This window comes from Orycteropus afer, unplaced genomic scaffold (assembly GCF_000298275.1).
Source record: "Orycteropus afer afer isolate SDZICR_OR568_19922 unplaced genomic scaffold, OryAfe1.0 scaffold00307, whole genome shotgun sequence".
In the NCBI taxonomy this organism is placed as follows: Eukaryota; Metazoa; Chordata; class Mammalia; order Tubulidentata; family Orycteropodidae; genus Orycteropus; species Orycteropus afer.
In genome coordinates, this window is record NW_006921894.1 from 1,807,209 (window position 1) to 1,832,985 (window position 25,777).

Sequence of the window (25,777 nt, forward strand, 5' to 3'; positions counted from 1 at the left end):
GTGGCCACTGCAGTGCATTATTGAACCCAGGAGACAGGTGGTGGGTGCTTTGGGAGGAAAGGTTGGTGAAAGGGCTGGAGGGAGGCAGCATGTTTGGCCTTGCAGTAACAGGCCTTGGGTTACTGCTGTCTTCCTCTTGTGAGATTAGAGGAGGTCAGAACATGTGGCCTCCTTGCTGTTTTTGCAGGCATTTAAAAAATTATCTTATTATTACAACTTAGATATATCCATAAAACAAGTTTCTAATTACCAGAAAAATATTTATTATAAAAAAATTAAATACACATACTTTTCCAAAACCCAATATTACTGTATTTCCAACTTACCAAGTGTGTAATAAATGAATTATTTCGCAAATTGACTTTTAATGTCCTTGAGTCCCCAACTCTAGTTGGCAGAAACATGTATACATCCTCTGGGGCATAAACTCCATGGCGGTTTAGGTCAATCTGCTTGCTTTGGAAAATAGGTTTAAAAGTTAACTATCTAAAATTCATAGCAATCAAAATCATTTTTATATATTAAATTATGAATTATTGCTTTAACTTGTGTGTTCTCTTACAACATAGTTTAAAAAATCATTTTGTAATGGCAATTGATCTAGATTATATGAAGATACAATGAAGAAAACAGAAGTGCTCTTATCTAAGGGTTAGGGTAGGTGATACCACATGAGAAGAAGCAATTAACACCCCCTGCACCACCTTTTTCCTTAAAGCCCAAGCTATATTGAAGGTGGCCACCTGAGCTTAGTTTATTCTACCTGGACTCTTCATACTGTAGTCTGATGCTGCTCTTATGTTTCACAAGGACACAGACTGCTCTGAGAACTTGATCCACACTGTAGCATCCCAGAAGCATTTGATGATGGTGCCACTTCCTCCTGCCATGGCCTCCTTGATACCACTACTGACTCCCATTTGCTGGTCATCCTCAGCCTTTTCTGCAGTCTCATCCTCTACAACTCAACCTGTAATGGGTTTCCACCAGGTCTTGTCCCGGACACCCTAACTTTTCATACAACACTGCCTTTGCTGCCAGTGTATTCAGTGACTTTCACACTGACATGACTCCCAGATTTATAGTTTAGCTCAGACTTACTAGCCTCTGGACAACATACCTATATATTTAATCACTACATAATCATCTCCCATTTCTCTGGTTGTTTCAAAAACATCAGTCTCGACAAATACAAAGCTAAATGCATGCTGTTTCTCCTCAAACCCATAGAAGCCAATCTTGACACCCCTTCTCTCCCACATCCCTTTATTTGATCCATACGGGTCCTTCCAAATTTCCATTCTATTTCTACATTGTATTTCTCAAATCTCTTTTCCTCTTGTTAAAACTTCCTTAGCCCCTGATGACTCAAAAACAGACTTCTAACTTGTTTAACCATATCTACTCTTGCCTCTTTCTAACTAAGCCAGAGGCTGTTTCTAAATACTCAATCTGATTGTGTCACTCAATGGCTCTCAAGATAAACAGCCAAACCCTTACCCTGACATATAGGCCCTGCTTGGTCTGGACTCTGCCTGTCTACCTTTCTAGCCTCACTCACACCACTCTCCCCTCCCACTTGCTGTGGTCTACACACATGGCCTTCTAGCATTCAGGAGCACAAAGCCCCTACTGCCACAGACCCTTTATACAGGCTGTTCCAGGAAGTTTTTCCAGATATCACAGACCAAGGTCCTCTGTCATGTTTTCCCATGTTAGGTGCCACTGAGTTTATTCCAAGTCATAGCAACCCTATATACAACAGAATGAAATACTGTTCTGTCCTGTACCATCCTCACAATCCTTGCCATGCTTGAAACCATCATTGCAGCCACTGTGTCAATTCATTTTGTTGAGCATCTTCCCCTTTTTATCTGAGCCTCTACTTTATCAAGCATGATATTTTTCTCCAGGGATTGATCCACAAAGTCTGACCATTCTCGCTTCTAAGGAACAGTCCAGCTACACTTCTTCTAAGACAGAACCATTTCCTTCTAGCACTTTTCAGTTTATAAAGAAACATTTTTGTGTGATTTTTAGACTGATGTGGCTGCTCCTCCATGAAGGCCAGGACTATACTGGCTTTGCCTACTCTTTGATCTCTAGGACCTGGAGTAAGCATGCAGTAAGTAGAGATGAATGAATGAATAAAAAGCATACAGAAAGAGTATGCTAAGAAAAATACTTTTAAATACAATCCTACTTAGGAGAACAAAAGGCAGCGTATGCACAGGGAGACAACTGAGGGGCAGGAATGAATGGAAGGGAGGGACACAGCAAAGCGGTAACTACAGGAAGTGGCAAGAGAGCTGTTACAATGTGGGGAACTGCAGGCAATGTCATGAGACAAAATGTGTATATGAACTGCTGTACTGAAAAGGAATTTGCTCTGTAAACTTTCACCCAAATCACAATGAAAAAAAAAAAAAAAAACTTATTTCTTCCAAAATTCATTTTCTAATACAGTAGGCCCTCAGTATTCATGGGTTCCTCATATCCCCAGATTGAAAATATTTGAGGGGAATAAAAAAGCAATTAAATGGTCAAAGCAATCCCTCAAAAGCAAAGAGGGACCAGAAAGTGCAATTTATATAGCATTTACATTGCATTAAAAAAAACCCAAACCCAAACTCACTGACATCTAGTTGATCCCCACTCATAGTGACTGACCCCCACTGGGTTTCCAAGGCTGTAAATCTTTGCAGAAGCAGACTGCCTTATCTTTCTTCCACAAAGTGGCTGGTGGGTTCGAACCACCGACCTTTTGTTTAGCAGCCAAATGTCTTAACCACTATACCACCAGAGTTCCTTCTTACATTGTATTGTTGTTGTTGTTATGTGTCGTCGAGTTGGCCCCGACTAATAGCGACCCCTCCTTGGGTTGCCGAGGCAGTACCACTATGGAAGTAGATTGCCCAACCTTCCTTCCAAGGAGTGGCTGGTGGGTTTGAACCGCCAGCCTTCTGGTTAACAGTCAAGTGCCTTAGGCACTATGCTACCAGAGCTCCTTACACTGTATTAAGTACTATAAATAATCTAGAAATTATTTAAAGTATACAAGTAAGCAAATTATATGCAAAGTCTACACCATTTTATATAAGGGACATGAGCATTCTCGGATTTTGGTATCTGGGAGGGTCCCAAAACCAATTCTGCATGGATACTGAAGGATGACTGCATTCCTATTAGAAAATAAATAACCAAATTTATATTAAATTCAGAATGCATTTAAAAATATTTTTCTTCAAAGCATCTTTTTCTCCAGAACCAAATAAGACCTAAATTATTAGTTATTGAGGGGTTATAGAAACATTTTTCATTAGATAAAATACTTAAAGACATATTCTTAAGTTTTTAATCTACTTTCTTATATTGCTTTGTGGATATGTGAAACAGTACATTCACTTTGGGAAAACTATTTCACAGTTTAAACAACATATACTATGATCCACCAAATCTACTTTTAGTAATTTTTATCACCTCTCCCAAATTAAAACCTGTACCTACAAAAATAGGAGCTCTGGTAGTGTAGTGCCTAAGGCATTTGACTGCTAACCAGAAGGCTGACAGTTCAAACCCACCAGCCACTCCTTGGAAGGAAGGCTGGGCAATCTATTTCCATAGTGATACTACCTCGGAAACCCAAGGAGGGGTCGCTGAGTCGGGTCCAACTCAACGGCATATAACAACAACAACCTCCTACAAAAATGTACGTACAATAATGTTTATACCTCCTTAGTTTATAATGTTGTTATTGTTGTTATGTGCCATCAAGTCGACCCTGACTCATAGCGACTCTTCCTTGGGTTTCCGAGGCGATATCGCTACAGAAGTAGGATTGCCCAACCTTCCTTCCGAGGAATGGCTGGTGGGTTTGAACCGCCAGCCTTTTGGTTAGCAGTCAAGTGCCTTAGGCACTATGCTCCCATAGTCCCAAACTAAAAGCCACCTAAATATCAACTAGAAAATGAATACATATATTGTGACATACTCATATAATGAAATACTAAACAATCAAATGGAACAAACTATGCTGTAGTTGTTGTTGTTGTTATGTGCTGTCGAGTCGGCCCCGACTCATAGCAACTCCTCCTTGGGTTGCCAAGGCAGTATCACTACAGGAGTAGACTGCCCAACCTTCCTTCCAAGGAGTGCCTGGTGGGTTTGAACCGCCAGCCTTCTGGTTAGCAGTCAAATGCCTTAGGCACTATGCTACCAGAGTTCCCTATAGGGACACTAAACTTGAAACATACTAGGTTAAGTGAAAAAAGCCAGACACAAAAGTACATTATGTACATGAAGTTCAACCAAAACTAATCTATGGTGACAGAAATCAGAATAGAACAGAATGAAAGTTGGGATAGGGGTGGAGGAATGACTGCAGAGAGGCATGTAGGGTGACAGAAATATTCTACATCATGATGACACTGGTGGTAACCATGTAAAAATACTGAGGACTTTACTGAATATAATTATATCTCAATAAAGTACTGGGAAAAATGAACAAGAATGACATAATAGCATACCTGGGTATAAGCGCAGAGGCCTCAGATACAGCTCGTCTTCGGGGCCTAACAGAATTATCTATCTTAATAAGGGTGTCTGTAGAAATGCATGCACTTTCAGGGTCACTTTCTGCTTTGATACTCTGCATAGATAAATCACAGGGCAAGAGGAGAAATAAATATTCCAGGGAAATATTTGGACATTTACCAATTTGAAATCTACTATGTCCTTTAAAATTTTTCAAAAGGAGACTTAAGATTTTTCAATTAGCCACATCAAAACCACTATACATTGTACTATTTAGTTTCTCACACACAGAGATACACATTATCTTACTTAATTTCAATCAACCCTGGGTTTCATGAGTTGTGTCAACAACAGAGCCAAACTCAGACCTCAAATATGCCAGTCAATAAAGACAGACAAAAATAAGATTATAGGCTTTCCAGCAGAATTAGTGAAAATTAAAACTATCAGGAAAAAAGCCTGTAATTTCAGACCAGTCATTCATGTCAGTTGCACATAGTGGTTTTAACAGATACACAGTGATTAGATTTGAGGGCAATATTTACCTTTCCAGAGAGCTGGAACCTCAATGTGTGCTTCATGTGGGGTTCTTTCAAGGGGTGACACTCAACATCCCAAAACTGAGCATAATTCCCTCCATCTCTGGGCAAAAATGTGATGCAGACCTACAAAACACACATACCCAGAAAGAAATCTAGATAGTGAACTTTATAAACACGTAGTCAGATCACCAATTCAAGGATTTGGCATAAAAACATTGAAGGAACGGTTTTTACATTGGCTAGTTTTGCCACTAATTGAAAAAGAATCTGATTCTTTCTGGTATAGTTATTATTACACCAGATGACACCAAATGCTAAATTTTTGTTTAAGACTCTATATAAAATATTCCTCAAAATGTATATTAAATGTATTTGGTTTTGTGTCCTTGAGAAGAAAAATAAGAGCTGTCCCATACAAGACCTAAATGAGAATGGTCACACCCCAGAAATACAGTCCAGACCTTGCTAGGTCTTCCAATGCAATGCTATGGCACCCTCTGCTGGCCATGTGATAAAAAGACAGAGGCCTGACAGCCATTCATTGTGGACTAAGGGACTCTCACATGAGTGACAGAAAACCACAAGCACCACTGTGCAAAAACACACCAACTCGTGCCACTAACCTCAGAGTGCCAGTCAGGAACAGTATCTCTGACCATGTAGTTCAGTTATATATACAATCTTCACAGTACAAAAAAAAAAAGAAGCTTCCGTTAAAAAACAAAAAAATCCTGATTCTGATTCATAGAGACCCAATAAAACAGAGCAGAAATGCCTTCTAAATTTTCTAAGACTGTAATCTTTACAGAAGCAGACTGCCTCTATCTTCTCCCTGCAGAGTGGCTGGCAGATTGGAACTGCTGACCTTTCAGTTAGCAACAGAGCAGTTAATAAGCAATCAGTATCTTTGAGTCGGCTAGAGAAAAAAAAAAACTAGCAATTCAGAACTGAAGACTCTTGGGAGAATGTAGGCAGAGGCAAGGAACTCTGGTAGCACACTGCCTAAGGTATCTGACTGCTAACCAGAAGCTTGGTGGTTCAAATCCATCAGCCACTACGTGGAAGCCAGACTGGGCAATCTACCTCTGTAAAGATTTACTGCTTTGGAAATCCAATGGGGGTCACTATGAGTCAGAATCAACTCAAGGGCAATGGGCTTGGTTTGGTGTTTTTGGTAGGCAGAGGCAAGGTAAAGAGGATGAGACGGGTTTAAACTGTTGAAGATAATATTGCCACTAAGAAAATTAAGGAGTGAAAACAACCATCTCCTACAATTTACCTGAAACCACTGGGAACTGTATGTATGTATTACATAACCTATAGATTCCAAATTAAACTCTCTTCAAACTCCCCCCCCCCCAATAAAAAGGGAAGAAAGAGGAAGAAAAAATACAAATATTGGTGAATGGTATACACTAGGCACTTGTTGCAAACTGTAACATTCATTAAATTTTCGCATCAAACTGACAGTTGTTTCACAAAATTAGTGTATATACCTGACTTTAAAATACATTATAACTAAAAAATTTATTATTTTTTTCCTTTTGTATTACTGCCTGTGGTAGTTAACATTATGTGTCAACTTGGCTGGGCCTAGTTTTGAGTGGCTGGGCAGCTAGATGTAGTTATTCCCCATGGTGAGATTAATAATTAACTCCATGGTGGAATTTACTGGAACATCAGCTTTAGGGATATAGGCTGCTTCTGTACATAAGAAGCAACTTTGAGGAAGGTCTCCAGCTTTTTGGCATGCTTGAACACTGCATATAGCTGAGTCGTTGTTCAGCAGCCTGCCATGCCCTGTCGATTTTGGGATTTTTTTCTGGATTTCAATTAGTGGCCTGCTGTCTGTTTGTTAATATTGGGACTGTGCCTTTTCACTTGTCAACTGGGTTTTTCAGCCTTAGCAGCCAGCAACTGCCTGAGTGAAGAAAAGCTTCCAGCTTCAGTGGGCTGGGAGTAAGAGGCAGAGCTGAAGCCCAAGGTTGAGGGGCTTTCACCCAGCTCCTAGAGTCTGCCCCCTTTTAACTTGGACTTCTAGCCTCCAAAACAGTAAAGAATAAACTCCTGTCTGTTCAAGACACCCATTTGTGTTATCTTCTGTTAGAGCAGCATGAAGTAACCAAAACACTGCTATGTACATCAATCATTGTGCTTTTAGTACTATCTTCCTAAATGTTCCCAGAATAATGTGTTTCGTTGGTTTTCCCTCTCTAATTAATATTCATAAAGTAACCACACCTAGAATTAACTTATCAAAAATAAGCTTAGTTCTTGCAGTGTCATAATTAGTTCAAGTTCATGATATACAGAGACCAATACCCAGAATCAATGACTTCACAGAGCTGACCCTTCTATGTAAGGATTGTGTGAAAATGAGAAATTCCTGGTAGAGAATCTAGACCTACACTTTCATTCTTTCTACAGCTTATGGAGATATAATTGATATACCATACACTTCACCCATTTCAATGGTGCAAATACTGGTTTGCAGTATATTCACAGAACTGTGCAACCATCATGAAAATCTAATTTTAGAACATTTTCAACACCCCAAAAGAACTCCCACACACATCAGCAGTTAGTCTCCATTTCCCCAATCCCCACTGCAGCCCTAGGCAATCACTACTTTCTGTCTCAAATAGAATTTGCCTTATCTAGACATTTCACATAAATGGACCATATAATATGTTGTCTTTTGTGACTGGCTTCTTTTCTGGATTCATCTATGTTGTATCATGTATCAGTATTTCACTTCTTTTTATGACATATACCATGAAAATAAGAGATGGAACTCGCAAGGACTGCCTTGTTTTTCCAGATCTTGCAAATTTTCCACTTTTGATAGGGTACTGTTTTACCACTTTCCCATCTCTAGTAGTGGAAAACACTTAAGTTTTCTTTCTACGACAGGTTTCGGCCTTACACAGGTGCTGGCTTTTGCAGATTTTACTGTCTACCCCCAACCTTTTTTTTTTTTTTAAATCTGTTCATCTGTTACAGACAGGACACGGGGTTGTTTCCCTGTTTTGGCTATTGTGAACAGTGCTGCTATGAACACTCATGTACAAGTTTTTGTTTGAATACCTGTTTTCAATTCTTTTGGGTCTTCACTTAGGGGTGGGATTGCTGAGTTGTATAGTAATTCTATGTTTAACTTATTGAGGAACTGCCAAACTGTTTTCCACAGTAGCCGTATCATTTTACATTCTTACCAGCTACTGATGAGGGTCCCAATCTCTCTACATCCTTACCAACATTTGTTATTTATGTTTTTCTTAAATAAAAAGATATTTTAACTTGAATCTTTTTAAGTTTTATTACGGTAAAAAATATATAAGTGTAAAATATTTGTCATTTAAATGATTTATTTTTTATTTGATTTGGGTAGAAGTTTACAGAGCAAAGTCACTTTCCATAAAATATATGGAATGCTTTACGAATTTGCGTGTTAGCCTTGTGCAGGGGTCATGCTAATCTTCTCTGTATCGTTCCAATTTTAGTATATGTGCTGCCGAAGCAAGTGTCATTTAAACAATGTTTAAGTATGCAATTCAGTGACATTATTTACTTTCACTATGTGGTGCAACGATTCCCACTATCCATTTCCAAATGTTTTTCTTCACCCTGAACTCAGTACCCATTAAGCACTAACTCCCCACTTGCCTTCCCCTCCTGTAAGTAAACCTTTCTAAGAATTTGTTGATTCTAATGTTTCATATAAATAAATAAATAACCACATCAAAGCAGTGCCATCGAGTTAATTCTGACTCATACTGACCCTATAGGTCAGAGCAGAACTGTCCCCTAGGGTTTTTCAGGGCTGTAATCTTTATGGAAAAAGACTGACACCTTTCTCCCCAGGAATAGCTGGTCAGCTCAAACTATGGCCCTTTCATTTAGCAGAATGAGATCATTTGTCCTTTTCTGTCTGACTTATTTCATTCAACACACCATTTTCAAGGTCTTCCATACTGTACATGTATGAGAACTCCATTTCTCTTTATGGCTCAATAATATTCCACTGTATGGATATACTACATTTTATTAATCAACTCATCTCTTGATATATAATTCGCTTGCTTCCATCTTTAGGCTATTGGGAATAATTCTGCCATGAATACTCCTTTCAATTATTTGGAGTATGTATCTAGAATGGAATTGCTGGACCACATGGTAATTCTATGTTTATCTTTTTGAGGAAGTGTCAAATTGCTTTCCACAGCAGCTACACCATTTTACAATCCCACCAAAAAATACACAAGAGTTCCAATTTCTCCACATCCTCACCAACTATTTTTATTTTTCATTTTTCTGATAATAGCCATCCAAGTAGGTGCAAAGTGGTATCTCACCGTGTTTTTTAAATTGTGCTAGCAAAAAATAAAACATAAAATGGAGCAGGCTCTCAAGAAAGAGTTAATGTGAATCATGCTTGGGCAAACAAGGGCAGAGACGAAGAAGAAGTGGATGTTCTAGGATAATATATAAAAAGAAGGGGAAGTATGTAATGAAAATGTTCTAGAAAAAACTGCTTACTCAAACTGTCATCAGGAAATGTTTGTCAATAAATAGATAAAATAACTTTCTGACGTTACTGATAGAATAGTGTGTGGCATGTACACACAAAAGCACAAAAACAGCATGAGATACTGCAGGAACTGTAAGTACTTCAGTCTGATTTTCACCACAGTTGTAGGTGGTGAAGAGGTAGTAGATGAGGCAAAAACCGCAGCAGACAAAAGTATCATGGAAAGGAATTTGCTTTTGATCTTATGTGGACTGAAAAGCTTTTTTTAAAAAGAATGATTAATTGATACGAAGAACAAACTTTTTTTTTTTTTTAAATAGCTGTGGTGTTGGTCACATTGAATCCTGTGGATACACTCTGCCCTCTGTACTTTCACTTTTCTGTACTTTCACTCTGTGCTGCCTGATTTGAATTGCTATTCCTACATCAAACTGTTCTTACTCCTAAGGGAGTATAAGATTTTCTTCTTTCACAAAATAATATTTTATTGTTTTTTTCAAAGTTTACACAGAAGGGTAGCTTCCCATTTGACAATTTCTACACAAATTGATCAGTGACATGAGCTACATTTATCCCAATGTGTCAACACAGTCTCTTTAATCATGTTCTGCTTGTTCCATTTCTGGTACTCTAGTTTCTCTGCCCCATTATCTTCTCATCTTTGCTTTAAAGTAACCATTCATCTTTTTGTCTCATATAGATGACTTTTTAATGGATTACCATACTTCTGGGTAACATCCTTTATTCTGTGTGCCAATCTATTATTTGGCTAAAAGGGATCTCAGGGAATAGTTTTGGTTCAAAGTGTAAAGAGTATCTCAGGATGACAGTCTTAGGGCAACCTCTAGACTCAACGAGTTCACTAAGTCTGGACTTTTTAAGAATTTGAATTCTGTTCTTTATTTTTTTCCCAACCAAAGTCTGGACTTTTTAAGAATTTGAATTCTGTTGTTTCTTTTTCCAATCTATCAGGGTCCATCTATTGTGGCCCTGGTCAGAATAGTCAGTAATGGTAAGCTAGGAACCATCTAGTTTTTCTGGTCACTGTGGTTTTAATTTGCACTTCCCTAATGACTACTGTATTTTTATGCAAGTTAACACATGCATCTTATTTATTTTATTTTTTTGCCAACCACATCATCCTTCTGCGATGTATTTTCTTAAGCATACTATGCTAGTAATGTATTGTTTTAATATAGTACTTTTGAAATTAAGAAGTAACTTCTGTTTTGTCCTTTTGAATGTTTTGATTATTCAAGTCTCCTTGAAATTTCTTACAAATTTGAGAATTGGCTTTCCCATTTCTGCCCCCTCAAAAAAAGGCTGTTGGCATTTCCGTAGGGACTGCATTAAATCTGCTTTGGGTAGTAGTGACATTTATTACTGTACTTTTCATGTAAATAACATGTGTGTTCTACCTTTTTCTGCCAATCATGCCATCCCACACGGGATAAAAACTTTTGTTTTTTATAATGCCCCACTGCCCAGGCAAAGCATTTTTGTAAGTATACCATGCTAATTTTTTTTTAATGTTTTCGATCAAAGATAAAGAACTTATGTTTTGATGTTTCAGTCAGCTGACAAGTTTTTCGTAGCAAGACTTCCTTGCTGCAGGAAACAGTACGTTAATTTCCATTTCTCTTGTGGCAGACTGGCACTTTGAGTAGCACTGGTCTAGGTAAAACTGATTTGCAAGGAATAAAATAAAGCACTCCTGGCTGCTTACCATGATGTTATCACCAAGTGATGGAGAAAATGTCAAAACTCACCTTTAGGATTCCATGGCTTTCCAAAATGCCAGAAATAGGAGTACATCTGAATGCTGCATAGGTGGCTCTAAAAACATCCCCACTTTCATCAACTCCCTACAGAGGAATCGTTTAAACAATCAAATTAGAAAACACAGAGAAAACCTCAACTAAATGAGTTGGTGGAACAAATACTAGTAACATCAAAACATGCCTATATTCAGTTTTTAAAATATCCTGCAAAAATTCTAAACATTAAAATGAATATACTTAATTATTACTGACCTTGACATAAGCTGGAGCTAAAGATGACAGATGCCACTTTATTTCTGTGTTACCATGATTCTCAAGTTCCAGATAATTTTCTAAAAAGGACACATGTATAACAATTCAAAAAAATCGTGGAGAGGCAAGTAAACAAGCAGATTAATGTGTTACATCTCATATCATCATAGGAAAAAAAAATACTATCATAAGATGTCTAAAGAAGTCACAGTATTTCCTATCAAATCAAATTTGACAGAGATCCTATTTTGGAGTTTATTCTAAGAGCAATGGAAAGCTAAAGCAAGGAGGCAATAAGATGATTTACATTTTTAAAGTCTTACTGCCTACTGTGTAGAAAAGAGATTCTAATGGGTAAGTGTGGAAGAAGGGAGACCAATAAGATGTCACTGCAGTAGTCTGGCTGAGAGATAATAGCTTGTATTGAAGGCAGGTGTGGGATCTATTTTGAAGATAGATTTGAAAGGACTTGCTGCTAATGGACTGGATGGGAAGGGGGAAAGAGAGGAAAGAAAAGAAATCAGAGATTAATTCTACATAACTAGTATAATTAAATGAGAAGACAGTGCTGTCACTTATCAAGATGGGCAAGACTGGAGAAGAAGTAGGTTTCTGTAGGTAAAACCAAGAGTTCTATTTAGGGTATATTAAGTTTGAATTCTACCACTTGTCTGTCACTGCCATACTATGGTGGCTTGCATGTTGCTGAGAGGCTGGAGGCTAAGCCACCAATATTTCAAATACCAGCAGGGTCACCTATGGTGGACAGGCTTCATTGGCACTTCTAGACTAAGACATTCTTGAAAGGAGGAAGGGGACATCCACTTCTCAAAGAGTTGGCCAGTGAAAATCTTATGAACAGCAGTGAAACACTGTCTATTACTAAAAACTTTATGAAAAGCCCTGAAACATTGTCCTATGTAGTGTAGAAGACAAGCCCCTCAGGTCAGAAGGAACTCAAAATACCACTGGGTAAGTAAGAGCTGCCTCTTCAGAATAGAGGACCTTAATGATGTGGATGGAGTAAGATTTCAGGACCTCCATTTGCTGATGTGGCACAACACAAAATGAGAAGAAAAAACTGCAAACATCCATTAATAATAAGAACATGTAACGTACAAAGTATGAATCTAAGAAAACTGAAAGTTGTCAAAAAAAGAAATGGAACGCATAAAGATTGATATTCTAGGCATGAGTGAGTTGAAAAGGAGCTCTGGTGGCATAGTGCCTAAGGGATTTGACTGCTAACCAGGAGGGTGGCAGTACAAACCCAACAGCCGCTTCTCGGAAGGAAGGCTGGGCAATCTACTTCCACGGTGATATCGTCTCGGAAACCCAAGGAGGGGTCACTATGAGATGGATCTGACTTGAGGGCAGTGAGTTAGAGTGACTTCAAATGGATTCGTTTTGGCCATTTTGAATCAGACAACCACAGGATGTACTATGCCAGGAATGGCAAATTGAAGAAGAATGGCGTGGCATTTATCATCACAAAGAATGTTTCAAGATCTATACTGAAGTACATTGCTGTCTCTCTTCTTTCCAAGGAGTGGCTGGTGGGTTTGAACTGCCAGCATTCTGGTAAGCAGTGAAGTGGCTTAGGCACTATGTCACCAGAGCTCCTACATTGTTGTCAATTATAAGGTAATATCCACATGCCTACAAGAAAGACTAGTTAATATGTCTATTATTCAAATTTACACACCAACCACCAAAACCAAAGATGAAGAAACTGAAGATTTTTACCAACTTCTGCAGTCTGAAATTGACCAAACATGCAATCAAGATATGTTGATTATCACTGGTGATTAGAACACAGAAGTTGGAAACAAATTAGAATCTACAGTAGTTGGAAAATATGGCCTTAGTGACAGAAATAATGTTGGAGATCGCATGATGGATTTTTGCAAGACCAAAGACGTTATTCATTGCAAATACCTCTTTTCAACAACACAAATGGCAGCTATACACATGGACTTCACGAAATGGAGTACATGGGAATCAGATTGACTACATCTGTGGAAAGAGGGGATGGAGAAGCTCAATATCTTCAGCCTGAACAAGGCCAGGAGCTGATTGTGGAACAGACCATCAAATGCTCATATGCAACTTCAAGCTGAAGTTCAAGACAATTAAAACAAGTCCACAAAAGCCGAAATATGACCTTGATTATATCCCTCCTGAATTTAGAGACCATTTAAAGAACAGATTTGATGCACTGAATACCAATGACCGAAAACCAGAGGAATTGTGGGATGACATCAAGAACATCATCCATGAAGAAAGCAAAAGGTCATTAAAAAGACAGGAAAGGAAGAAAAGACTAAAATAGATGTCAGAAGAAACTCTGAAACTTGCTTTTGAAAGGAGAATAGCTAAAGCAAATGGAAGAAATGACAAGATAAAAGAGCTGAACAGAAGATTTCAAAGAGCAGCTCAAGAAGACAAAGTCAATTATTATAATGAAATGTACAAAGACCTGAAGTTAAAAAATCAAAAAAGAAGGATATGCTTGGCATTTCTCAAGCTGAAAAACCTGAAGAAAAAATTAAAACCTCAAGTTGCAAAACTGAAAGATTCTATGGACAAATTATTGAATGATGCAGGAAACATCAAAAGAAGATAGAACAAATACACGGAGTCACTGTACCAAAAAGAATTGGTCGATGTCCATCCGTTTAAGGAGGTGGCATATGATCAAGAACCAATGGTATTGAAGGAAGAAGTCAAAGATACACTGAAGAAACTGTTGAAGAACAAGGCTCCAGAAATTGACAGAATACCTACTGAGATGTTTCATCAAATGGATGCCACACTGGAGGCACTCACTAGCCTGTGCCAAGAAATCTAGAAGACAGCTACCTGGCCAACTAACTGGAAAAGATCTATATTTGTATCCATTCCAAAGAAAGGTGATCCCACAGAATGTAGAAATTATCAAACAATATCATTAACATCACACACAAGTAAAATCTTGCTGAAGATAATTAAAAAATGGTTGCGGCGGTATATTGGCAGAAAGCTTTTAGAAATGAAAGCTAGATTCAGAAGAGGCTGTGGAATGAGGGATATCATTGCTGATGTCAAATGGATCTTGGCTGAAAGCAAAGAATACCAGAAAGATGTTGACTTGTGTTTTATTGACTGTGTGAAAACATTTGATTGTGTAGATAACAACAAATTATGGATAACATTGAGAAGAATGGGAATTCCAGAACACTTGACTGTGCTCATCAGGAACCTGTACATAGACCAGGAGGCTGTCCTAGGAACAGAACAAGGAGATACTGCATAGTTTAAAATCAGGAATGAAGTGCATCAGAGTTGTATCCTTTCACCACACTCAACTTGTATCTGAGCAAATAATCCGAGAAGCTGGACTATATGAAGAAGAACGTGGCTCAGGACTGAGGAAGACTCATTAACAATCTGTGATGTGCTGACAACACAACTTAGCTTGCTGAAAGTGAAGATGACTGATGAAGATTAAAGCAATATGGATTATACCTCAACATAAAGAAAACAAAAATCCTCACAACAGGACCAATAGCATCATGGCAAATATACCACACTAGGCAAATTGGCTGCAAAAGACTCTTTAAAGTTCTGAAGAGCAAAAATGTCTCCCTGAACACTAAGCTGCACCTAACCCAAGGCATGTTATTTTCAATTGCCTCATATGTATGTGAGAGCTGGATAATGAATAAGGAAGACCAAAGAAGAGTTGATGTTTTTGAGTTGTGGTATTCACAAAGAACACTGAAAGTACCATGAACTGCCAAAAGAACTAACATATCCATCCTGGAAGAAGTGCAGTCGGAATGCTCTTTGGAATTGAGAGTGGCCAGACTTCGTCTCACCTACTTTGGTCAAAAAGTGGAGGGTGAGAGAAAACGGGGAAGGTCCTGAACAAGGTGGATTGAAACAGTGGCTGCAATGATGGGCTCAGATATAGCAAGGATTGTGAGGCTAGCACAGGACCGGGCAGTGTTCTGTTCTGTTGTACACAGGGTCGCTGTGAGTCAGAGATGACTTGATAGAACCCAACAAGAAGTTTGAATTGCCTGGAAGACATTCAAATATAGTAGTCTAGTATATCAGAGTTCTGGGCTGGGTTATAGCCCTGAATAGTAATTAGAGTCACGGACTGCATGAGGTTATCCAGAGAAGATGCGCTGAAAGAAAAAAAAGGGGACATGGATAGGTCCAAAACCTGGACTATGTCAAATTTTAGAAGTAATCAAGTGACTGAGAAAAACCCAGAGAGTTGGTACCACAAGAGCTAAGGAGGAAGTAGTAGTTCACAGTATCAATAGGTCAAATACACAAAGTCAGAAAAAAGGATCTCTGGATTTGGCAAATTTTATGAGAATGATGGCGAATGCAGCTAAGCCACCTGTCCCCAGAAGTGAAAGCAGTGAGTAGAAGTCTTTTCCTATGAAGGGATGCAGAAAAAGGAGGCACCAGCAGAAAGGAGATATGAAGCAAGAAAAAGGCTTACCTTAAATGGACAGTGGAGCTTATGTGTGTGTTGACAGGTATGTGGCAACAAAGAGGGAGGGACTGATGACACAGGAAAGACTAGGGACCACAGCAACATGAAGTCCTTGAGAGGGTAAGAAGTGATGGGAGCTCAATTCTAAGTTGAGGGGTTGGTGTGTGATGGAAATAGAAATTGCTTCTATATGTGCAATGATGTATAAGGTACACTGAAGAGACAGAAAAGGTTAAAGCAGGGGTCAGGAGTTGAGGGATGGTGGGAGCCCTGAGAACAAAGACAGTGTCCAATAACTATGTTGGAGAGAGGAACATGCAACTGAGGTGGACAGAAAGGCTTAGTGTAGGGGTATGTGAGACCTGTAACTGTCAAACAGCAGCACATACGGTTTGCTCCAACCACATTCTACTGCTACAGACAATGGAGTAAATATTTGGGTTTAACCAGTGTTGGGGTTTGCCAGGTGGGAATGGAGAGGGAAAGGGGCACAAGCAGTTAAACGTATTTGTGAGTCATTGACTATAATGGACCACAGAAGTCAAGGAGGGTTATGATAGAAATAGGACATAACTGGGGTAAAAGAGTAGGTTGCTGGAGTGTGGTAACAAAGTGTGGTGATAGAGTGGGGTGGGGGAGGAGAGCAGGGTGGTGAAGTAGAGAGATTGAGTGAGGTGATGGATTTGGGTGATAGAGCAGGATGGCAGAATGGTGAGATAAAGTGGAGCAGAGTGGTGGAGCAAGGTAGCAGAGCAAGGTGATGGGGTGGGTGATGGAGTGACAGTGAACTGTTGTTGTTGTTGTTTGTCGTTATGTGCCGTCGAGTCAGACCTGACTCATAGCGACCCCTCCTTGGGTTTCCGAGGCAGTATCACTACAGAAGTAGATTGCCCCATCTTCCTTCCGAGGAGTGGCTGGTGGGTTTGAACCGCCAGCCTTCTGATTAGCAGTCAAGTGCCTTAGCCACTATGCTACCAGAACTAGGGTGGGGTAACATGGTGATAGGAGTGGAGTGGAGTGACAGAGTTGAGTGGGATAGTGGAGAGTGAAAAAGTAGCAGAGTCAATGGACTAGAGGGTAAATGTGGTCAAAGAACTACTGGAATTCTTAGAGTAAGTGAGCAGGAAACATGTAGGAGTGTGTGTGCGTGTGTGTGTGTGTGGGGGGGGTCAGGAAATGTCAGGTTGGAAAATGAGATGTAGAATGTGGTGCAGCTGTTGCTGATGACAAGGTGCAGGATATAACCATAAAAGGAGTGACCTGGACAAAGTGGAAAATGAAATCAACAAGAGTCAAGGAGCCCGAGGTCCCAAATTCTACCTAAAAGGCAGGTCCTATGTACAATTCACAATGGAAACTTCAGCCTACACAACCCTGAGACCAGAAGAACTAGATGGCACCTACTGCCAGTCACCTGGAAAAAGATTAAAATTGGAGATCTTGGACAGAGTGGGAGAAAAATGTGGAACAAAACTCAAAATCATAAAAATAACCAGGCTTACTGGTCTGATAGAAACTGGTGAAAACCCTGAGACTACGGCCCTTAGTCAATCTTCAGGCCTGGAACTGAACTCACTCCCATGACTTAACTTTTAGCCAAACAAGAGATAGGCCTAGGAAGTGAACAATTACACGAGGGAGGCACTCTTCAAAACAATCAACTATGGGAGATCAGAAGGGCAGCATTAGTGCAGGGAGAAAGCTCAGAAGACAGTAATGCATGGTAAAGAAAGACACAGGGAAAAGGTAACCACAGGAAGGCAGTGGGAAGAAAGCTATTACCTTATGGGGATTGCAATCAATGTGATGAAACAAAATGTGTATGAACAACTGACTGGAACAAGAATTTGCTCTGTAAACTTTCACCCAAATCACAAGAAAAAGTTAAAAATAAAATAAAATTTTCAAGTTCCCCCAAAACCAATCCATCATTTACATTATGGCCAATGATGACATGCTTTTCTCCTATAGCAGGGGAAATTTGTAACAGTCCCTAACTTAGGGCTAACTAAGAACACAGCTTTAGACTCAATTTGTCAGTTGTTGTTAGGTGCCATCATGTTGATTTTCGACTTAATAGACCCCATGTGACATAACAGAATTGCACCATAGTGTATCCTAGGCTGTCACTTTTATGGGACCAGACTGCCAGGTCTTTCTCCTGTAATGCTACTGGATGGGTTGAAACTGCCAACCAATGATTAAGTCAAGCACTTAATCACTGAGCCATCAGGGCTCCTTAATTTATCAGTAGATACTTGAATTACAATTTTGTGATAATATACCTGACGTTTCACCAGGTTCTGTTGTAGGAAAACTAATAGTCTTGTTTCTTATTTCCACTTTTGTGGAAGGCGGTTGAGTCATTGGTTTCACAAGGTGACCAATGGAAAGCTCTGACATTAAAGGAAGGATTCCAAATGGGCTGGAAGCCAAACAAGTGAAAGGGCGCTCTTCTCGGGTCAAATCTTCTTGAATTTGAACTTTCACAATTTTCTGAAATAAGTCAAATAAAGATATAAGACACAAATGCAATCATCATTGTAAAAGAAACAATTTGTATTTTTAAATCATTGTAGATAAAAAAGTAACATCAAACAAATGAAACACTGATGATTTTAGAAATTAAAGCTAATGCAGTTCTCAAACAAAGTAACTCTTTGACTCTTTGTCCTCTCCCCCATCTTCCCTCTTTTTTAAATCAGCAATGACTTCTAGGCCAACCCCACCTCCAACCAAGAGAATTATTCAGATTAAAAAACATAGAACTCTGTACTAAGTATAATATTTAAATAAATCTAGTTTGGCTGAAAAAACAACAGAGGTACTACACCTTCATCTGATTTGTTAACTGTAAGTGTTAATAAGATTCAAAACACAAAAGGCTGCAAAACTAGAACAAGAAAAAAAAAATTTTTTTTTTTAATACCTTCTGTCCATTGTCACAGTGTATATAGATCAAACCACTCCATGGGAACACTGAATGCTTTGTGGATAAGGAGGAATTAGGACTCACAAGAATTTGTAGTTTACTCCTTAAAAAAAAAAAAAATTAATATGAAATCCAAGAATATCCTATACTTCAGTAGTAACTAAAATCCAAAAACAAACGCACTGCCATCGAGTCGCTTCTGACTCATAGCGACCTTATAGCAACCCTATAGGGCAGAGTAGAACTGCTGCATAGGGTTTCCAAGGCTGTAAATTGTTATAAATCCTAAACACAAAGCAACTTTGAGATGTGAAAGTTCTGTGGTGACCAGATAAAGTCCCTGAAAAGCTGGAGAGTTCTGGCTTCATATCACATCAACAATGAAAATATGTTTAGAGGACAAATGTTTACCAATACATGATATCAAGAAAGCTTTCTTCTGTCTTTGTAGTCAATGTAAAAAATGGTAAGAAAGGCTATGGCTCATACATATTAAAAGTCATGTATGAAAATGTTCTTTAGATAAAAGGAGCAGAATAAGTGATTCCACAGAAGAAAGGTAAAAACCACCTTCATTTCAGGACACCACCCATTCATTATGTGATTATCACAAGCCCACCTAATTTCATTCCCTGCTTTCTTATTTTAAGCCACTTCAAAAAACATTCTGATTTCATCCACTCCAGGTAATCTGTCCCTATTCCAAGCTGTCTAGAACATATCCTCAACACAGGGATCAGTGGCACTCTTCACTGATTCAGGCTAGATCATAATGTTTCTCTGCTATGAAACAGCAGGATTCGTGAACTCATTGCTGTCCCCAAAATGTAAGCACAATGCTTTGTGTAGAGATAGCAGAGTGCTAATATTTAGCAGATAAATTTTGATCCTTAAAAGGTCACCATGATAACATTTGAATAACACAAAGAGGAAAACAGAAGAAAGTTTTACTTACTTTGGTTCAATAACGCCATGTTGGGGTGTTACTGTAAGGCAATGTGCTGGCCAATATAATTCAAATTTCAGTGACCTAACAGAATTATTTAAAATCTGGAAACGTCTAGTTTTTGCCATATCACCTATTATAGCAGATAAATAAAATGTTACTTGTATTTAGTATTAGTGAAAAAGTCAAATGTTAATAAATAACATAAATAAATCCTGAATAAATACACTAGTGGACTAATTTTACGTTCCCCATTGTTCAATTTTAAGAATTGCAAATTCTTGGCAAAATACACCCATCTGTTTAGTCTCATGGAAACTATACAGATACTGGCAATAGTGAACAAAGTTAGAAAAAAACGGAAAACTGAAAATTGCTACTGTATAGTCTTATCTTTACCACATACATATACACATCTGTTCCTACTCTGAACCAACTATATCAATGTTAAGACCAAGTGCCAAATAAGTTCTTCAGGGATGAAGTGGAGAGGAAGGAGTGGATAAGGTTCTGTCATACTGAAAATTTTGAGGGTTTAAATTGAGGAATATGGCCTCAAGTCAAGGAAGATACTATAGCAAAATATGGGTTAGGTGTCCAGTAGGTGAGAAGAGGACCTGGGCAAAGCAAAGCCATCAGTCAAGTTTGCCTAAGGTCCAAGTGTATATCCCAGATGTGCCAAGGAGAGCATTCCTGATGTACTGTTATATACTCACATGGAGAAGGAGCTATCAAAATCAAGTGTTCAGGTTGGACAGCCCATACTTCCTCAGAGGCAAATTTATCTTTAGGTGGGTGAACAGCTTGTGAAAGAAGTGGAAAACCTTGAGGACCTTTAACTGGTAAAACATCCAAAGAAATATTGCCACTATGCTTTCCAGAAGTTCCAGAGTCACTAGAAAATTATTTAATAATTAAAAATACAGAGAGATAGAAATTAAAAATTATAAAAAGCCAAAATGTGTCACATTTTACATTAATTTTTTAAAAATCTGAAAATATTATGACAAAACTGAAAGTGTCTGTACCATGCAGGTTTCAGTGAATAAAAATTACTTCATATTGTGTATGTATAAAAAATATAGTACAGCGTTCCTTTTTAACATCAGGTAAGATGGTGGAATAGGGAGAAAGACTGCACAGACCCTCTTCAACAAAGAAAAGGGAAAACAATTAACAAAGACACAGAAGATAATACTGGACCCCTAGGCCTTGAAAGGAAGGACATAGAAGTGGACTAAACCCCAACTAGAAGAAGAATTTGCATGACAATACCAAAAAAGGAGACATATGGAGGCGCGGTCTGGCAGCAATTCTGAGCAAGCCTGACGGCAAGGCACAAACAGCTAGGACAGTGCAGAGTGCTGGTAGGACCTAAGAATTAATCTAAAAATCAGCCCTGCTAGTCAGGGACTGCAGGAAGCACTACTCTGATGGCTGGGGAATAAAACGCAAAGCACCAGCAAAGAGAAAGGTGGGCTGAGCTGTGGACTATTGCTTGTCTAGAGGGTGCAGCCATTTTGAATGTTTACAAGTGGCTTGAGCATTTAGGATACTTAAAGACACAGCACTCTCCGAGATTCCAGGGGCTTAAGAACAGGTTCTACTTGCCAGTAACCCCAAGGACAGTCCAAACCTGGACGAATGAAAAGGTGCGACATTCCCCTTGTTACTCTTATACCCCACACCCCTTGGTGAATGGAGGTGCGGCCATAACCCACTTGCACCCACCTTCTGAGCCTGCAGTAATTCCATCCCAGTTTGTGTGCTCAGGCAGAGCCTGGGTGCCCTGCCCTCCCCTCCCCCGATGTTTTCTTTTTTTTTTCCCCTTTCTTTTTTCTGATTTTTAGTTTGCGTGTTTTTGTCTGTTTTAAAACTACTATAATTATTAATACATTTGTCCTTTTCACTATATTTTCTTTTTAATACTTTTTCTTTTTTTCTTGTGGTTAACCCTGTTCCTTGTTTTTCTTTTTGCATTTTTCCCATGTTTTTCCTTCATTATTCTCCTTCTCTACCTTATTCTCTTACCACCCTATACCCAGATATTGTAGGATTTCTTGTTATTATTTTTCCCTTTTTTCTTTTTTGGGTTACAGTTTTGGTTATGGTGAATTTTTTTCCATGTCCTTTTAGTTTTTCGATGGTTATTCAGTTGCAATTTTTGTCTAATTGAGTGGGAGACACCAACAGTCTCCATGAGACACAACTACACCTACACCTCCTGGAACTTCACTTACTGAAGGAGAGCCACCACCTCCTTCTCCATCAATGGGCCAATGATAAAAAACCACCAAGAAGAGCCTGAATAAACCTTGGCTGCTCTTCACAGTTAACAGAGATCTTAATACAACAACGCCACGATGTCTCGGGGACAACAGACCATCACAGTCCACGCAAAGAAGCAAGATAAAGTGGTAGAAACAAGGGAACAAAATACAGGTCCAGAACAAATCCCTGAGGAAGAAAGAACATTGGAACTCTCTGAGAAGGAATTCAAAAGAATGATGTTTAGCTATATTCAAAGGATTGAGAGACACACCAAAGAAAACACAGAAAACACCCTAGAAGAATTTTGGAAGAAAATAAAACAACAAAATGACAAAACATATAAAAAATTAGAAATGATTCTAAATCCACAGACAGAAATCCAGAAGATTAATACTAAATTGTAAGAAACAGATAACACATTGCAAGGGCAAAGGCACAGAATTGATGCAATGGAAGACAAAATTAATGACATTGAAGACAAATACCTCAATACTTCTTTGGAAAGGGATCAATCAGAAAAAAAAGCAATAAAAAAATGAAGAAAGCCTAGGGTTCATGTGGGATACCATCAAAAGGAATAACCTATGTGTCACTGGAATTCCAGAACGGGAAGTGAAAAATAACAGCACTGAGAAAATCGTCCAAGATCTGCAGGAGGAGAACTTACCTGAAATGATAAAAGATGAGAATATGTCCATTCAGGAAGTCCAATGAACCCCAAACAGGATAGACCCCAAAAGAAAAACACCAAGACATATCATCATCAAACTCATCAAAACCAAACACACAGACAGAATCCTGAAAGCAGCATGGGAAAAACAAAAAGTTACTTAAAAACGACAGCCAGTGAGAATATAAGCTCAGATTTCTCAGCAGAAACCATGCAAGCAAGAAGGCAATGGGATGGTATATATAAAACCCTGAAAGAGAAAAATTTTCAACCAAGATATATACCTGGCAAAATGGTCCGTGATATATGATGGTGAAATTAGGAGATTTCCAAATAAGCAGAAACTAAGGGAATTTGTTAAAACTAGGCCAACCTTACAAGAGATGCTAAAGGGAGTCCTTTGAACAGAGAACCAAAACTAGCAAATAACAACCGACCACTGATACACAAGATGACACAACCCAGAAACAACAGCTATAGATATAAAAAAAAAAAATAAAATGAGCTTACAAGATTGTAAACAGGGAACAAGAGACATCAATTTCCAAGTGAGGACAACTACAAACAAAAAGAGGGAAAATACTGTGTACCTAAAGAACTTCAAAATGGTGAGAAAGTTAAGAGAGCTGCAAGATACAAAGGACTGTTCTAAAATCAAGGAGAATATTATAAACCATAGGGTAACCTCAAAGAAAAAGGATAAACATTCATATCACAATGAAAAAGAGGAGAAGCACAATTATTCAGCAAATACTAAAACAACAGCAACAAAGGAAATGATAACAGGATTCATAAACATAATGAGCTCAGCACAGAAAATAATGAGGAACAAAGAAACAAGGAACACCATGAAAAAATTCATAACAAAATGACAGCAATAAATTCATACTTATCAATAATTACACTGAATGTTAATGGATTAAACGCACCACTCGAGAGATGGAGAGTTGCAGATTGGATAAGAAAATACAACCCATCAATACGCTGCCTACAAGAGACACACCTTAGAGATAAAGACAAAAATAGACTAAAAATCAAAGATTGGAAAAAGATATATCAAGCAAAGGGCAACTGTAAGAGAGCAGGTGTGGCAATAATTAATTTCTGATCAAATTGACTTTAAGACAAAAACCACCATACGAAACAAGGAACGACATTATATAATGATTAAAGGACCAATTGAACATGAACATACAACCATAATAAATATGTATGAACCCAATGAAAGAGCCTCAAAATACATAAATCAGACTTTAAAAGAGTTGAAAAGCCAAATAGATGACTCTACAGTCATAGTGGGAGACTTTAAAACACCACTTTCTTTGAAAGCTAGAACTGAAAAGAAACTCAACAAAGATGTAGAAGAGCTAAACATTACAACCTACCACCTTGGCCGTACAGAAACCTACAGAGCACTTCACCCAACAGCAGCACAATATACACTCTTTTCCACTGCACATGGAACATTTCCAGGATACACCATACGTTAGGCCACAAACCAAGCCTTCATAAATTTAAAACCACTGAATTACAGCAAAGCATCTTCTCAGATCATAATGCTATCAAATTAGAAATCAACAATAGGAAGATCAACAGGAAAAGACTAAACACATGAAAATTGAACACACCCTCCTTGAGAAAGACTGGATAAGAGAAGAAATAAAAACTAAAATTCAAAAATTACTTGAATCAAATGAGAATGATAAGACAATATACCAAAATCCTTGGGACACAGCAAAAGTAGTAATCAGACGCCAATTTATAGGAATAACCATACACATCAAAAAAGAGGAAAGAGCCAAAATCAACACTTCAAACCAACATCTCCAACAATTAGAAAAAGAACAGGAAGAAAAGCCTACAGAAGAAAGGAAATAATCAACATTCGAGCAGAAATCAATGAAACAGAAAATAGAAGGACAACAGAAAGAAATCAACAAGACCACAAGTTGGTTTTTTGAAAACATCAGTAAAATTGAAAAACCATTGGCAAATTTAACAAAGGAAAAGAGAGAGAGAATACAAATAACATGAAGAAGAAATGAAAGGGATGATATCACAACAGAACCAACAAAAATAAAAAGGACAATATCAGGATACTATGAAGAACTGTACTCCATCAAATTTAAAAATTTGGAAGACATGAAGAGATTTCTAGAAACACAGCATATACCAAGGCTAACACAGACTGATGTCAAAAAGTTGAACATATCCATCACAAAAGAAGAAATTGAACAGGTCATCAAAAAAAATTAACAACTAAAAAAAGTCGTGGCCCAGACGGTTTCACCGGATAATTCTACGAAACTTTCAGAGAAGAACTGATACCAATCCTACTCAAACTATTCTAAAATACAGAAAAGGATGGAATCCTCCCTAACTCATTTTATGAAGCAAGCATAAGCTTGATACCAAAACCAGGCAAAGACATCATTCAAAAGGAAAACTACAGAACAATATCCCTCATGAATATAGATGCAAAAATTTTCAACAAAATCCTAGCCAACAGACTCCTAACAACACATCAAGAAAATCGTTAATTATGACCAAGTGGGGTTCATATCAGGTATGCAGGGATGGTTCAACATTAGAAAAACAATCAACATCATCCACCATGTAAATAAAACAAAGGAGAAAAAGCACATGATCATATCAATTGATGCAGAAAAGGCATTTGATAAAATCCAACACCCATTCCTGACCAAAACTCTCAGCAAAATAGGAATAGAAGGTACACTACTCAACATAACAAAGGGCATCTATGCAAAACCAACAGCCAACATTATTCTCAATGGAGAGAGACTGAAAGCATTCCTCTTGAGAA

The 25,777-nt window shown here is 38.3% G+C and overlaps 1 protein-coding gene and 1 non-coding gene across 2 annotated transcripts in view; both read right to left on the reverse strand.

Annotated features, from left to right (window-relative positions):
* Positions 1-25,777, reverse strand: part of CEP192 (centrosomal protein 192) — a 308,440-nt gene that overhangs the window by 19,149 nt on the left and 263,514 nt on the right. Inside the window, exons 42-50 of the mRNA XM_007951683.2 lie at positions 20,729-20,907; positions 20,022-20,145; positions 19,064-19,169; positions 18,420-18,630; positions 11,640-11,719; positions 11,376-11,471; positions 5,079-5,198; positions 4,527-4,648; positions 327-456 (exon numbers count right to left, since the gene is read on the reverse strand). Of these exons, the coding sequence (XP_007949874.2) occupies positions 327-456; positions 4,527-4,648; positions 5,079-5,198; positions 11,376-11,471; positions 11,640-11,719; positions 18,420-18,630; positions 19,064-19,169; positions 20,022-20,145; positions 20,729-20,907 (1,168 nt within the window). The remainder of the gene's footprint in view (positions 1-326; positions 457-4,526; positions 4,649-5,078; positions 5,199-11,375; positions 11,472-11,639; positions 11,720-18,419; positions 18,631-19,063; positions 19,170-20,021; positions 20,146-20,728; positions 20,908-25,777) is intronic.
* Positions 8,496-8,598, reverse strand: LOC122151121. Its single transcript, XR_006163983.1, has one exon. It is a non-coding gene; the product is annotated as a U6 spliceosomal RNA (small nuclear RNA).